This window comes from Budorcas taxicolor, chromosome 9, assembly GCF_023091745.1.
Source record: "Budorcas taxicolor isolate Tak-1 chromosome 9, Takin1.1, whole genome shotgun sequence".
Taxonomy (NCBI): Eukaryota; Metazoa; Chordata; class Mammalia; order Artiodactyla; family Bovidae; genus Budorcas; species Budorcas taxicolor.
Genome location: NC_068918.1, coordinates 78,434,339 through 78,449,673, shown reverse-complemented (window position 1 = coordinate 78,449,673; position 15,335 = coordinate 78,434,339). Strand labels below are relative to the sequence as shown.

The window sequence follows — 15,335 nt, the reverse complement described above, 5'->3', positions numbered from 1 at the left end:
CTAGACCATTCAGGTATGACTTAAATCAAATCCCATATGATTATACAGTGGAAATGAGAAATAGACTTAGGGACTAGACCTGATAGATAGAGTGCCTGATGAACTATGGATAGAGGTTCATGACACTGTACAGGAGACAGGGATCAAGACCATCCCCATGGAAAAGAAATGAAAAAAAGCAAAATGGCTGTCTGCGGAGGCCTTACAAATAACTGTGAAAAGAAGAGGAGCAAAAAGCAAAAGAGAAAAGGAAAGATATAAACATCTGAATGCAGAGTTCCAAAAAATAGCAAGAGGAGATAAGAAAGCCTTCTTCAGCGATCAATGCAAAGAAATAGAGGAAAACAACAGAATTGGAAAGACTAGAGATCTCGTCAAGAAAATTAGAGATACCAAGGGAACATTTCATGCAAAGATGGGCTTGATAAAGCACAGAAATGGTCTGGATCTAACAGAAGCAGAAGATACTAAGAAGAGGTGGCAAGAATACACAGAACTGCTGTACAAAAAAGATCTTCACGACCCAGATAATCACGATGGTGTGATCACTCACCTAGAGCCAGACATCCTGGAATGTGAAGTCAAGTGGGCCTTAGAAAGCATCACTATGAACAAAGCTAGTGGAGGTGATGGAATTCCAGTTGAGCTGTTTAAAATCCTGAAAGATGATGCTGTGAAAGTGCTGCCCTCAATATGCCAGCAAATTTGGAAAACTCAGCAGTGGCCACAGGACTGGAAAAGATCAGTTTTCATTCCAATCCCAAAGAAAGGCAATGCCAAAGAATGCTCAAACTACTGCACAATGGCACTCATCTCATGTGCTAGAAAAGTAATGCTCAAAATTCTCCAGGCCAGGCTTCAGCAATATGTGACCCGTGAACTTCCTGATATTCAAGCTGGTTTTAGAAAAGGCAGAGAAACCAGAGATCGAATTGCCAACATCCGCTGGATCATGGAAAAAGTGAGTTCCAGAAAAACAACTATTTCTGCTTTCTTGACTATGCCAAAGCCTTTGACTGTGTGGATCACAATAAACTGTGGAAAATTCTGAGAGATGGGAACACCAGACCACCTGACCTGCCCCTTGAGAAATCTATATGCAGGTCAGGAAGCAACAGTTAAATCTGGACATGGAACAACAGACTGGTTCCAAATAGGAAAAGGAGTATGTCAAGGCTGTATATTGTTACTCTGCTTATTTAACTTCGATGCAGAGTACATCATCAGAAATGCTGGACTGGAAGAAACACAAGCTGGAATCAAGATTGCCAGGAGAAATATCAATCACCTCAGATATGCAGATGACACCACCCTTATGACAGAAAGTGAAGAGGAACTAAAAGGCCTCCTGATGAAAGTGAAAGAGGAGAGTGAAAAAGTTGGCTTAAAGCTCAACATTCAGAAAACGAAGATCATGGCATCCAGTCCCATCACTTCATGGGAAATAGATGGGGAAACAGTGGAAACAGTGTCAGACTTTATTTTTTGGGGCTCCAAAATCACTGCAGATGGTGACTGCAGCCATGAAATTAAAAGATGCTTACTCCTTGAAAGGAAAGTTATGACCAACCTAGACAGAATATTAAAAAGCAGAGACATTACTTTGTCAACAGAGGTCAGTCAAGTCAAGGCTATGGTTTTTCCCGTAGTCATGGATGGATGTGAGAGTTGAACTGTGAAGAAGGCTGAGCACTGAAGAATTGATGCTTTTGAACTGTGGTGTTGGAGAAGACTCTTAAGAGTCCTTTGGACTGCAAGGAGATCCAACCAGTCCATTCTGAAGGAGATCAGCCCTGGGATTTCTTTGGAAGGAATGATGCTAAAGCTGAAATTCCAGTACTTTGGCCACCTCATGAGAAGAGTTGACTTGTTGGAAAAGACTCTGATGCTGGGAGGGATTGTGGGTAGGAGGAGAAGGGGAAGACAGAGGATGAGATGGCTGGATGGCATCACTGACTTGATGGGCATGAGTCTGAGTGAACTCCGGGAGTTGGTGATGGACAGGGAGGCCTGGCGTGCTGCGATTCATGGGGTCGCAAAGAGTCGGACACGACTGAGCGACTGAACTGAACTGAGCGACTAAACTGAACTGAAGTCTTGGGAACAGCAAGGACAGATAAGAAAGATAAGAGAGATAAGAAAGCCTTCCTTAGTGATCATTGCAAAGAAACAGAGGAAAACAATAGAATGGGAAAGACTAGAGATCTTTCCAAGAAAATTAGAGATACCAAGGGAACATTTCATGCAAAGATGGGCTCAATAAAGGACAGAAATGCTATGGATCTACCAGAAGCAGAAGATATTAAGAAGAGGTGGCAACAATACACAGAAGAGCTATACAAAAAAGATCTTCATGACCCAAATACCAAAACTGCAGCAGCAGCATAATAAATGGGCTTTCTCAGTGGCTCAGATTGTAAAGAATCTGCCTGCCAAAACAGGAGACACAGCAGATGCGGGTTCAATCCCTGAGTTGGAGAGGTCCCCTGGAGAAGGAAATAGCAACCCACTTCAGTATTCTTGCCTGGAGAATCCCATAGACAGAGGAGCCTGGCAGGCTACAGTCCACAGGGTCACAAAGAGTTGGACCCGACTGAGTGACTAACACTTTCACTTTAAACAGAATAAATAATTAAGGGAAACTGTCATGTATAAACCTTCACCTTATTGAAAATAGGCTGAGGTGATTGATTTCTCCAGACACAGAAAAAATCACTGAGTTCCGTAATAGTAGATGGTATTTTTCTTGTAATATCATTTGCAAGAACGAGGTCACGAGGCTGAGTCTAATTATCCACAAACTAGAAGACGATGAAAAATGTCCTGTTTGTGGAGATTTCTTCAAGTATTTGAATACTTCAGTGTCGAAATACCATCACTTAGCACCAGGAGAAAGTGGCGAAATAAATTGTTCCTGTTTCTTTTTTAAAGATGCTGTGTAGGATTTCGTCAAATGTGATAAAGCCCATGAAGCGATGCATCTACTGTGTCATCTTAACTGGAAAACACTGAGGTCTGATCTCCTGGATCTGAAGTGAAGAGCAGGAGAAAGGCAGAGAGAGCACCTGTCAGGCTTTCTGGGAGCACTATCTCCTGCAGAAAAGAAAGAGGCCTTGGTCCAGGAGGCTGAGGAACTCCTGTCACTTTCCTGGGGCTGCCCTTCCCCAACCCCTGCTCCAGCCCCGCCCTCACTGAGGGGCTCCTATGTCCTCCACCCCCACCCCAGGCCCAGCAGCTTCTTGTCACCTCCTCCTTCCTTCCTGCATCACAGTCACCCCAGGCCCTGACACCGCCTGATCAGGCTCAGGACTGGAGCCAGTGAGGAATCAATCTGCTCCGTTACTCAGGTCCGGATCCTCCCCGAGGGGGGCCTAAAGGACCAGGGAGCAGGTCCCTAGAGAAAGGCCCTTGCTTCCTGACAGCCTTGGGGGGCTGCAGGCAAACCTCCTTCCTTCGCTCCCTTCCAGCCTCGGAGCCAGCAGCACACACAGTTCTCAGGACCAGGGTCCCTGCCCCCATCTCCTCCTGGTCCCCCAGGCTGGGCGCCTCCACCCCAGCTCAGGCCCACCCATCCTGTCACCTCTGCTCGAGGCAGGGCCACTCAGTGATGGGGCTCTGGGTCCCCAGAGGAGGCTGCTGACGTGCAGGCTGAGTCACAACTGCAGCTGCTCCAGGAGCACAGGCCTGGCCTCAGCCCTTGCCCCAGTCTGTCCTGTGGGGCTCCTGCCTTGCCTGCTTCACCCATACCACTTCCTGTGAGAACAGGCCTTTGGAGTTGGGTCTGCAAAGGCCTTCCCACCCCTTCCTCCTGGGATGAGAGCCCGGCCCCTCTCATCTTGGCCCCTGGGTGGGTCCCCTCTTCACTGACACAGCACGTGGAGCCCGCATGCTGCTCTCAGCCCCCAGGAGTCCTGCCTTCCCCCTGAGTGCCTGCTGTTCTCACATCACCTACCCTGGGCCCTGCCAGCCAGCAGTCTGTGCTCAGTCAGGGGACTTGGCTAAACCCTTTTAACTTCCAACAGGCCCTCAGCTGCCCCCCCAACTTCCCACTGTCCTCTGACAGTGAGGACCTTTCAGAATTGAGGCCTGAGCTTGTCTGAGTTCTTGCTCTCAGGTTATATGAGGCCTTGTTCACCTGCTCATTTACAGGATGAGGAGGTTCAGTGAGGGGCAGGGCTTGGCTGGGATTTCCCTCCCTGTCCTCACACCAAGCCCCGTGCCCTTGCCTTCGCTCTGAATTCTGCCCTCAGTACCTCTTCTTGTAATGGATACAGGCGATTATGATGCCCATTATGACAAAACTGGTGAGAACCCCAGTGGTGATCCAGGTGATGTGATTGCTGTCCGTGGCCGTGGGCTGCACTGTAGAGGCTCCCGTGGTCAGTGATGCTGCAAAGAGAGTAAGAGTGAAGCCCTTGTCCAGACTGCAAACTCGGCAGATGCCTCCTCGCCCCCCTGACTCAGTACCCCTACTGTGCAGACAGCTGGCACCCATCACATGGAGGCCCCTGTGATAGGTCCTCAGGCCGGACGGGGGGGAGGGAGGAGCCCAGTCCTCACAGGGCTTTGACAGCTAATGGGGGAGCAAGGTTTCCAACACAGCCACTCAGTCCTGCTGTGACATCAGAGACGGTGACCTGAGGATGCAGTCCTCAGGAGCTGACAGCAGAGGCGGTATTGACAGATTTCCGGAAGTGGAATTGGTGACATTTGAAAGAAGATTCTGGAAAGAGGGTACAGTGAGAAATATATCCCAGAAATCAAAAAGATGTCTACAGGTTTGGGATCAGCAAAAATCCATGTTCAGTCTTCCAAAGGTCTGTGCTGTGAGGAGAGATGTCAGGAGTGAAAGAGGAAGGAGGATGACAGAGCGTCCCCGGGCCATTGCTCTCCCAGGAACAACTCACCTCTGACAGATCACATTCTCAAACACACACACACACACACACACACACACACACCACGGGAGCAGGTTCATATCACCATGAGAGGACGACCACTTTCTCCTGCTCTTCTCACTTACCCGAGGTCTTCAGCATTTTCTCCCAGCGCACCAAGAAAGCCTGAAGCCAGGCCCGACAGTCTCCCATGGAGACCATCCTGAAGAAGTCCGTCACAGCCCTGTCGTTCTCCCAGTTCTCTCTCATCTGTCTCCCTCCAGGATGAACCACTGTCCAGTGTCCATTCTCCGAATCAAAGAGGAGGCACAGTTGTCCATTGAAGCCAAACTCCCAGGATGCATTGGTGTGTCCATTGTCTTCACGCCAGCATGTCATCCTGGCCTGCAGGGTCAGAGGGCCTGATCCCAAGGAAGGAAAGAAAGAGCTCAGCCTCTGGGCTTGACAGATTCTTACCCACCTGGGTCCACCTCCCCTGGGCACAGCTAATCTGGCCCTGGTCTCTCCTTCAACAGCTGCTCTTTCCACTGGACTAGTAGGGAAGGACAGTATCCAGTTTTTGTTTTTGTTTTTTTTTTTTACCAGAAAACAGTGGATGCAGCGAAGCCCCCAGTCCACTCCTCCTGCATTTGGATTTTCTAACTCACCCTTGTCTGTGTGTTTCTCCAGTGTAACGTCAGGCATTTGCTCCTTGAGCAGGTCTCCAGTGTCTCTGAGTGTGTCAGTCTGTGTTTCCCAGGTGCTCATATTTTTCACTTCCTCTCCCAGTGGACTAAGGTACTTGATCTTAGCTGTACCACAGTCATAGGAGAGAAAGACCTTTTGATCAACTTCTCCTTGAACCTCACACCATGGCTGACCATATCTGGGCCGAGGATCAATGGTGAAATAATAGGAAAGAGAATGAGGGTCTGTGAAGGCAAAACACAGTGAGGGTGAGGTTGGGGAAAAAAACCTGTAGGCCCCTTCCCCCAGTTATGTGAGAGCGGAGTAAAGTGCAGGGCGGGCTGACAGAGCAATGACACCCCACAACACACACCATACAGCCAGTGCCCCTCCTCTCCTTGTGGAGAAGGAGAAGTCCCCTGCCTGGAGTATTTCACACATCCTGGCTGTGTCCCCTTGTCCACCAGGTCCGTTCCCAGCATCATAACCTTTGCAGAGACGTGCCAGGCTGCTATGCAGGAAAAGCCTAGATGACAGAGCACTGTCAGAATCTAACCCCAGGTCCTGTGAGAGATGGGGAGCCTGTGGGGATGCCCCTGAGGAAGCAGGATCACAGGGAGAGGGGCAAAGAGGTTACGGGTGAGTACAAAACACCAAGTTGGAGAAGGAAGAGTTTATAATTACAGGTCACAGGAATTAGCAAGACTGGGGAGATGCTGCTGATCTCCCACTAGGATCGGTCTTGGAAGCCTGGAGAAAGGCCTGGCCCACATGGCATGAAACAGATAATCCAGAACTTCTGAAGCTGGTGGTAGAGGAGGGGATCAAAGCCTTAGGGAAGTGAATGTGCCAGGGCGGACACGGTATGAAAGGACAGGAAAGTGTGCAATCCACTAGTTCCATGGGACAGCCTGATGGACTCTATGGAGCCCAAGAGGAAAGCATGGATGGGAAGCATCTCCAATAGCTCAAAGTTTACTTCTGTGGAAATCAGGGATAGTGGTAGGAGACCGTGTTCCTGTGGCCTTTGCAGGAATAGGGATGGAAAATGGGGAAAGATCAGATTCTGGGTGGAGTGTTGTATGTCAGGAGCAAAGTTGGTACAATGGTCAAAGTGACTAGTGAAAGTCGTTCAGTCATGTCTGACTCTTGTGACCCCCATGGACTATACAGTCCATGGAATTCTCCAGGCCAGAATACTGCAGTGGGTAGCCTTTCCCTTCTCCAGAGGATCTTCCCAATTCAGGGATCGAACCCAGGTCTCCCACATTGCAGGTGGATTCTTTACCAGCTGAGACACAAGAGAAGCCCAAGAATACTGGAGTGGGTAGCCTATCCCTTCTCCAGCGGATCTTCCTGACCCAGGAATCAAACTGGGGTCTCCTGGGTTGCAGGCGGATTTTTACCAACTGAGCTATCAGGGAAGCTGAAAGTGATTGAGAGTCCCAGTGCCAGCCAGGGCCTGACTGCAGAGAGCACAATGCTGGCTCAGAGCACAGGGTGATCTAGAGGCAGAGAGATGGCCAGTGAACCTGGATGCAAACTGCTTGATTGACAGACAGAAACCAAGGAGAGACAAACACAAGACTGGATGATCAGCAGGCTGAAAGCGGCCATCCCTCCCAAACATCCCTACCAAATTTCCAGAACTGAGCTACTTCTCAGAAGGCATCACCAGAGAAAGAAGCCACATCCCACTGAGGAGGGCCCTTTCATCACCACAGCAAGTGCAGAAGTCCTTCCATTCTCTCCCGATGAGCCACATGGTTATTTACTGGGGTAAGTAAGTCCAATACTTTGGCCACCTGATGCAAAGAACTGACTTATTGGAAAAGACCCTGATGCTATGATAGATTGAAGGCCAGAGGAGAAGGGGACGACAGAGGATGAGATGGCTGGATGGCATCACCGACATGATGGACATGAGTTTGAGTAAGCTCTGGGAGTTGGTGACGGACAGGGAAGCCTGGCAGGCTGCAGTCCATGGGGTTGCAAAGAGTCGGACACCACTGAGTGACTGAACTGAACTGGAACTGCAGAAGGAGAAACTACTCCCACATTCATATGGGACCCAGTGTGTTGCTAATACCACGCACAGGAACGGTAGCATGATCCTGACCCCCGTGCTGTGAGGTGGTGCTCCGAGGACCAGGCAATTAATAGACACCTGTCCCAGGTCCTGCTAACTGTGGTTATCTCTGGGTCCACAGATCCACTCAGTGTCCATTGCACATGTCCTGGACTTCTGACATGAATGGACAGTCTGTGTTGTTAGTAAACTACCATGGGTGAGGTTACCATAGTCGTGAATTCCACATTCACTCTTCGACCCTGACTCCCCATCCCCTGTATGTGTAAACAACATCATCTCCTGGAGGAAATCATGGAAATGAGTAGCATCCTACAGTCACCCTAGGCCTGCAGAGCTCTGGTCCCTATCTTATCTCCACTGAATTACCACTGAGGTCCTAGGTTCCCTCTAATGGTACATATGACACATTTCAGGCTTCACAGACCCTAGGTCTCTGCTGCAACTGCTGTCCTGGCACAAAAGCAGTCACAATTAATGAATGATGAGTGTGGCTGGGCCTGCTTCTTGGGCAGATGACCCAACAGAACTGGTGACGTCGTAGCTATCTGTGTTCGGAAAGGTGCTACATGCTGTATGAGGCATTTTACTTGGAGGCTCACAACACAGACTCCTAGTGTCCTGAAGAAAGGACACACCACTTGCAGTGAGAAAGCCCATACCATTCAGTGTGGCTCCTGGTATGGTCCTGGGACCTGGCAGAGATAAGGCCTCTGGTCATGGAATGTCAGAGTTGCCCATCATGATCTGGGTTCACCAACCCCTAACCATTAGTTCAGATAGGCCAGCCGTCATAGGATAGAAGTGATTATGTGGCTTGGCATAACCAGGGCCACAGGGAACAAATAAGATGTACCAGTAGGGGACCTAGGCCTGACACCAGAGTTGATACATGGCCACTATCCCCTGATCACATCTGTGACTTCATGCAGTGTCCCCTACCGCTCCTTGAACCAAGGAAGCCAGTCTGCAGCAGAGGGGGTTCATTAGCCCATAACAGTCAGACCCACACTCCTATCACAGTCCCACAACCAGAAGCTACAAGGCAGGACAGGGTACGTTTCTGGTTCATAAACAGACAACTGAGGCAGCTCTTGGATGATTCTCTAGGGAATGGATCACTCATTACTGGGGTCAGAAACCAGGACAGTGGACAATTCTTGTTCTCAGTTGATTTACACATTATATTTGGCTCCTGCTGCTCCACAAATGTGGAAGCTCCTTTTGCACCCAGATACAGATACCAAACTGCCTAATGAGACCTTGAGATATACTTTCTTCTGTAGAAGAAAAATCTGTCAACTCCTTCCTTAATGAATAACCATTATAGGCTGCTGCTGCTGCTGCTGCTAAGTTGCTTCAGTCGTGTCTGACTCTGTGCGACCCCATAGATGGCAGCCGACCAGGCTCCCCCGTCCCTGAGATTCTCCAGGCAAGAACACTGGAGTGGGTTGCCATTTCCTTCTCCAGTGCATGCAAGTGAAAAGTGAAAGTGAAGTCACTCAGTCCTTAGGGACACCATGGACTGCAGCCTAGCAGGCTCCTCCATCCATGGGATTTTCCAGGCAAGAGTACTGGAGTGGGGTGCCACTGCTGACGGTGTCCCAATTCCTAGACACTATGAATGTGGGAGCAAAGGGTAGAAGTGGGGATGCCCAGCCTCACCCTCGAGCCCTGTGTCACACTCTGGGAAACCCTGTTCCCATCCCTCCTAAGTTAGGCCCTGGGGGCCAGGTCGGGGGGGGGTTGCTGGGTGAGTTATCAGACAAAGGGATAAGATGCCAGTTGACAGAGGGCATGTTTAGACTCTCTTCAAGAGACAGGAAGCTGTTGGAGGCCCTGAGCTTCTTGGGACCATGGAAAAATGGGTAATAAATGGTCTTGTAACCAAAAGGGCTCTAGGGTGCCTTATTGGGAAAGACCCGCCCCCATGGTCTCTGTCTGCCTCTTGTTTGTAGAAAAGTTTTAGCCAGGCCTCCTGTGAGTCTCAAAATGGTGGTTTCAGAGTTAAGGATTAGAACATGTGAAGATGGAGAAAGGAATACTCCTTAGGCTGGGAAACTGGTAACAATTTAGACTGTGGGCAGCCACATAGCAGTGTCATGAAACTGCCAGTTCCCTGAAAGATAACAAAGAGCTGACACAAGCCTCAAGTTGTTTCTACAGGAAGCAGACCCCCAGCACATACAAACTGCTGGCTGCAAGCACGCAGACACCTAGACTGGTTGAAACCATAAGCTTGGTGGTGCTCAAACATTCGCCTTGTGCCAACCACCCTGACTGTGCTCAAGATGCTGATGCGCCCTACAGCAGCCACCTCTGCCCTCTTTCTAACCTGGAAACTTGGAGGCGGTCTGAGGACATTAGGTCACTATTTTCCTGGGGCTCCTGAGCAAACCAACTTGTCCTTTTCAACCACTTGTTACCTTCATAGGTGGTAGGATCTGGGTCATAACCAGCTTCAACTAGTAACAGCCTGAGCTGTCTGGGAGGAGCTTTGACTCCAGGGAGGTGCTGATCAGTGGCTAGGCATTGAGTGCCTTCCTCAAGATGCATATGTAATTAAAAAAAAAAATAAATTGAATTCTTTAATTTTTTCAAGTGTTTTAAAAAATCTGTTTTATACTTAAGCCAGCCTTGAAGATAAGCACAAAATCTGTTTACTTTTTTTTTTTCTACGCAACACAACTCGGGCACCCATTCTGTGCATAGCACTGTTCTAGGTGCAGTAAAAGGAATTTTTTTCTATTGACCTGACCCAAACCCACTTCTGGCACTGAGAAATGCTAGGATCTGCCAAATTTAAGATGTTTCAGTAAATTCCTCTCCTACTTTCCCCAAAGTAAGAAGGAAGAACTCCTCTGTATTAAAAAAAAATTTAAAAAGGCAACTTCCCATGAAAGAGTAGTTTCTGTTTCTATTGTATTTTTCTCTCTTTTTTTCCTTCTAGCTTTTAAGTTTTCTTCCTCCGACACTGCTTTTTCTTGTACAAGGCGAGAGCATTTTTTCATTTTTCTTTTCCTAATACAAAGTATTTCATCTTACAGACAAATAATTCCCAAGACTAGTGATAAATATTTTAAAAAAAAGAAAGAAAAGAAAGAAACTTAAGGGTTTCCCTGGTGGCTCAGCAGGTAATGAATCCACCTGCAATGCAAGAGACCCCAGCTCAATTCCTGGGTCAGAAAGATCCCCTGGAAAGGGAGAGGCTACCCACTCCAGTATTCTTGATCTTCCCTGGTGCCATCTAGCTTCTTTCCTAGATGGTAAAGAATCCATCTGCAATGTGGGAGACCTGGGTTCAATCCCTGGGTTGGGAAGATCCCCTAGAGACGGGAAAGGCTATCCACTCCAGTATTCAACCCTGGAGAATTCCACGGACTGTATAAGACCATGGGGTTGCAAAGAGTCAGGCAGGAGTGAGCAACTACTCATGGTACATTCAAGGATGAATCATCTACCTGGCTCTCCATTACTGGGCTGAGGATCAACAGTGAAGTTGTAGCAAAGAGAGTGAGCGCCTGGGAAGGAAAACGCAGGTGAGGACAGCTTTTGGAAAAGACCCATTACCTCCTCCCCCAACTTATGTGAGAGCAGAGGAAAGCTGCAGGGCTGGGTTGGTAGAGCAGGAAGGCCCCTCTGCCCCCCAACACCACCTACAGGTTGAGCAAGTGGAGAAACCACACAACATTATCTCTACTGTGCTCATAAGGCCCACACAGAACTGAAAGCTACAGAAAGGAGAATTCACAATTGGGGTCACAGGACTTAGCAAGGCCAGGGAGATGCTGCTGATCTACTACTTTGATGGGTCTTGGAAGCCTGGAGAAGGCCTGGCCCACATGGCATGAAAGAGAAAATCCAGAACTTCCGAGGCAGGTGGTAGAGGAGGGGATCAAAGGCTCAGAGAAGTGAATGTGCCAGGACACGGTATGAAAGGGCAGGAAAGTGTGCAGTCCCCCAGGTTCTGTGGAGCCCGAGAGGAAAGAACGGATGAGAAGCATCTCCAACAGCTCCAGGGTGACTTTTGCTGAGGGTCAGGGACGGTGGTGGGACTGGTGTTCCTGTGCGCTTCCAGCAGGAGTGAGGATGGAGAAGGTGGAAGAGCTGATGCCAGGGGGAGTGCCCTATGTCAGAAACAAAGCAGATGCAGGGGCCAGGGGGACCAGAGAGCCCCCCTGTAGCCAGGCCTCACTGCAGAGAGTACCACGCTGGCTCCTAGCACAGGGCGATCCTAGAGGCAGACAGATGAGCAGTGAGCCCTGCTAAAAACTACACGATTGAAAGGAAAAATTATATAAAAAACAGAGACAAACACAAGGCTGGGTGTTCAGGAAGCTGAGTGCAGACATCCCAACAAAATGTCCAGGTCCTTTGTGCAGCATCCAGCACTGAGTCAGGTCTTATATTCAGAATCCATTCCTAGAGACAGAGACGCCAGGCATCAGCAAGGAGGGCCCTCTTTTCACCACAGCAAGTGCAGAAGTCCTTCTTGTCTTGGAAGCCACACGGTCATTGACTGGGGTAAGTGTAGAGACATTCTACAGAGAAGCCACGCCCACATCTATAAGGACCGAGAGTGGGACTGTCGTCATGTCCAGCAGTCTGAAACATCGTCATGGCCCGCCTGTTATTACTGCGGTGCCTGAGATCTGTGTAAGGAATACACATCTGTCCCACGTCCTGCCCACAGGAGTGTCACCCATTCACTGGTCCTCATAGTGCTCATTTCACATCCACTGCATTTGCAATATGAATGAAAAATCTTCACAGTTAGTAAAGTACCGTGCGGTAAGGGTACCATAGAAGCAATTTCCAAGTTCACACTTCTGACACGGACCTTCATCCCCCAATAGTACATGTAAGCAATAGCATATTCTGGAGAAAATGACAGAGAGGAGTACCAACTTACAACCCTCCAGGGCTGCAGGGGTGTCATCCCTATCCTATCTCCATTTAGTTCCCAGTGTCGCCATACATTTCTATAATTGTACATATGACATATTCAGGCTCTGCAGACCATGGTTTTCTGTTACGACTGCTATCCTAGCACAAAAGCAGTCACAGGTGAGTGGTGAATGATGACCTGCTTCTTGGGAAGATGACCCAGCAGAACCTGTGACGTCAGAGCTATCTGTCTGTGGTCAGAAAGATGCTATGTGCCGTCTATGACATTTTACTTGGAGGTTCACAACACAGACCCTTTATGTCCTGAGGCAAGGCCATGCGATTTGCAACGGGGAATACTACACCATTTAAATGTGGCTCCTGGTAAGGTCCTGGGGGCTGGTGGAGGTGAGGCCTCTGGTCATGAAATGTCAACATTGTCTATCATGATCTGGGCTCACCAACCGCTAATCATTAGTTCAGATAGACCAGCCACCATAGGATTAAAGCAATATTGTGGTTTGGCATAAGAAGGGCCAGAGGCAGCAAATAAGAGAGCAGCAGGTGGCCTAGGCCTGACATCAGAATTGTTGTAGGAGCACTATTCGCCAGGGCCTGCCCCCGTGGCTCAGCAGTAAGGAATCCGCTTGCAATGTTGGAGTTGGAGTAGATGTGGGATCTACCCCTGAGTGAGAGAAGATCCAGTGGAGGAGAGCATGGCAACCCACTCCAGTGTTCTTGCCTGGAGAATCTCTTGGACAGAGGACCCTTGTGGGCTATAGTCCATAGGATCATAAAGAGCTGGACATGACTGGAGTGACTTAGCACGCACACACTATTCTCTGCTCATGCCAGAGGCTTCATGCAGTGTCCCCTATATCTCCATGGACCATGGAAACCACTCTAGAGCAGAGGGGGTCAGAGGACATTAGCCCATATCTGCTGGACCCACACTCCTTTCACATTCACACCACCCAGAAACTACAAGGCAGGACAGAGCAAGTTTTTGGTTCACAAACAGGCAGCTAAGGCATCCCTTGCACTAGTCCCTAGGGGATGAGTCATCTGTTACTATTACAGGGCAGTCACATTGTTCTTTTCTTTTTTTTTTTCCAGGTCGTCTTTGCCTGCTCTTGTAGCACAAACGTGGAGATGTAGAATGCACTCAGACACCAAATGGCCTGTCGAGACCAACAGTGTTACTCTCTGTCTTTTGAAGAAAAGGTTCTCCAACTCCTGCCTTAAATAATAGCTATTATAGGCCACTGTCTTCATAGTCTCAGGGAATATGAGTGTGGGACCGAAGGGTAGAAGTGGGGGTGCCCGTCCTCACCCTCATGCCCTGTGTCACACACTTTCAGAAACTCTTCTCCCATCTCTCCTGCTTTATGTCCCGGGGTCCAGGCTGGGAGGCTTCTGCTGGGGTGAATTCTTAGGCAAGAGGATAGGGTGCCAGTTGACAGAGGGCAGGCTTAGGATCCCTTCACAGATGGGAAGTTGTTGGAGGCCCTGAGCTTCTTGGGATGGGAAGGGATATGGAAAAAATAGTGTTGTAACCAAGCAGGACTCTAAGGAGCCTTCTTAGGTAGACTCCAGCCATCTCCCTGCCCCCACCTCCTGCACACTCCCCCCCAAACCCTGCCCAAGTGGTGGACTCCACCGAGACCGTTGCCCATCTCCCCCTGCCCCCTGCCGCCCCGGCCCGCCCAACGCAACTGGTCAGACTCCACCCAGCCTTCCCCTGAACCCGTGGGTTCGGTCCCTCGGGAGCGGCCGCCACCTGTCCTGCACTAGCTCCAGTGGCTCCAAATTCCCGAGAGGCGGCCCGCGGATTGGAGCAGCATTTCTTGCTGCTGCCCGAGCTCCCATTTCTCCCAGCTTCCCCTCCCTCTATGCTGTGATTCACCCAGATCGTGTCTTTTACATGCCAGGGCGGGGAGGGGGCCCTGGCCGGGACGGGGAACCGCAACAAGCTGGGGAGTGGGGGCGGGGAGCAGGAGCCCAGCGGGAAAGGAGCGCGCGGAGGTCTCAAAGCAGGGAGGCGGTCCCGGCTCGACGTTCCCCGAACCCCGGGGGACACCCTCTTCCCTCTCGGGGTCTTAAGGCCCCCTGTTCGCTCCCCGCAGGTTAATCTGTGAACTTACCGCCTCGCGCCGGGCAGAACCAGGGAGACACGAGGAGAAGCAGGGCAGCCACACTAAGAGGCGCTTCGGAGTCAGCGGTCCAGCCCATCACCACGTGGAAAGTGCTTTGCTCTGACTTCCCCGGAGATCGGAGCTGTGTATACTGAGAGTGCGCCCCGCCGCTCTGCTCTCCGCCCCGCCCTCCCGTCCACTGCCGCCGGTTACCCGCCCTCCTCAGGTGACGCTTGGACGGTAGAGGGGAGCCAGGCGCTTCCTTCTCCGGCGTCTGGCGTCCGAGGCCTCGCGTGGCCCCACCCAGCCGCCGCCTCCCGACTCACTCCTTGCTCCTCCGAGTCCTTCTCGCCCCTCAACCTTCCTCCCCATTCCCGCCTGTCTTCCTGCGGTGGTGGTTTGCTGGCTCAGTCGTGTCCGACTCTTGTGACCCCGAGGACTGTAGCCCACCGGGCTCCTCTAACCATGGGGATTCTCCAGGCGAGAGTACTTCAGTGGGTCGCCATGCCCTCCTCCTTGGGATCTCCTGACCCTGGGATCGAAGCCGGATCTCCTACGTTGCAGGCAGAACTTTACCGACTGAGGTAGGAGGGAAGCCCTGCCTTTTTTTTTTTTTTTTTTTTTTTAAAGACTCAAGATTTTCACGCCATCCACCACCCC

General features: G+C 50.2%; 1 protein-coding gene across 1 annotated transcript; it reads right to left on the bottom strand.

Moving 5' to 3' along the window:
• Nucleotides 1-2,989: 2,989 nt before the first annotated feature.
• LOC128053168 (UL16-binding protein 2-like) lies at nucleotides 2,990-14,816 on the bottom strand. The gene is given in 6 exon segments (XM_052645622.1): nucleotides 2,990-3,071; nucleotides 3,073-3,093; nucleotides 4,254-4,389; nucleotides 5,024-5,308; nucleotides 5,546-5,809; nucleotides 14,685-14,816. Coding segments are annotated over 6 exon segments (876 nt in total). The 5' UTR covers nucleotides 14,773-14,816.
• Nucleotides 14,817-15,335: the final 519 nt, after the last annotated feature.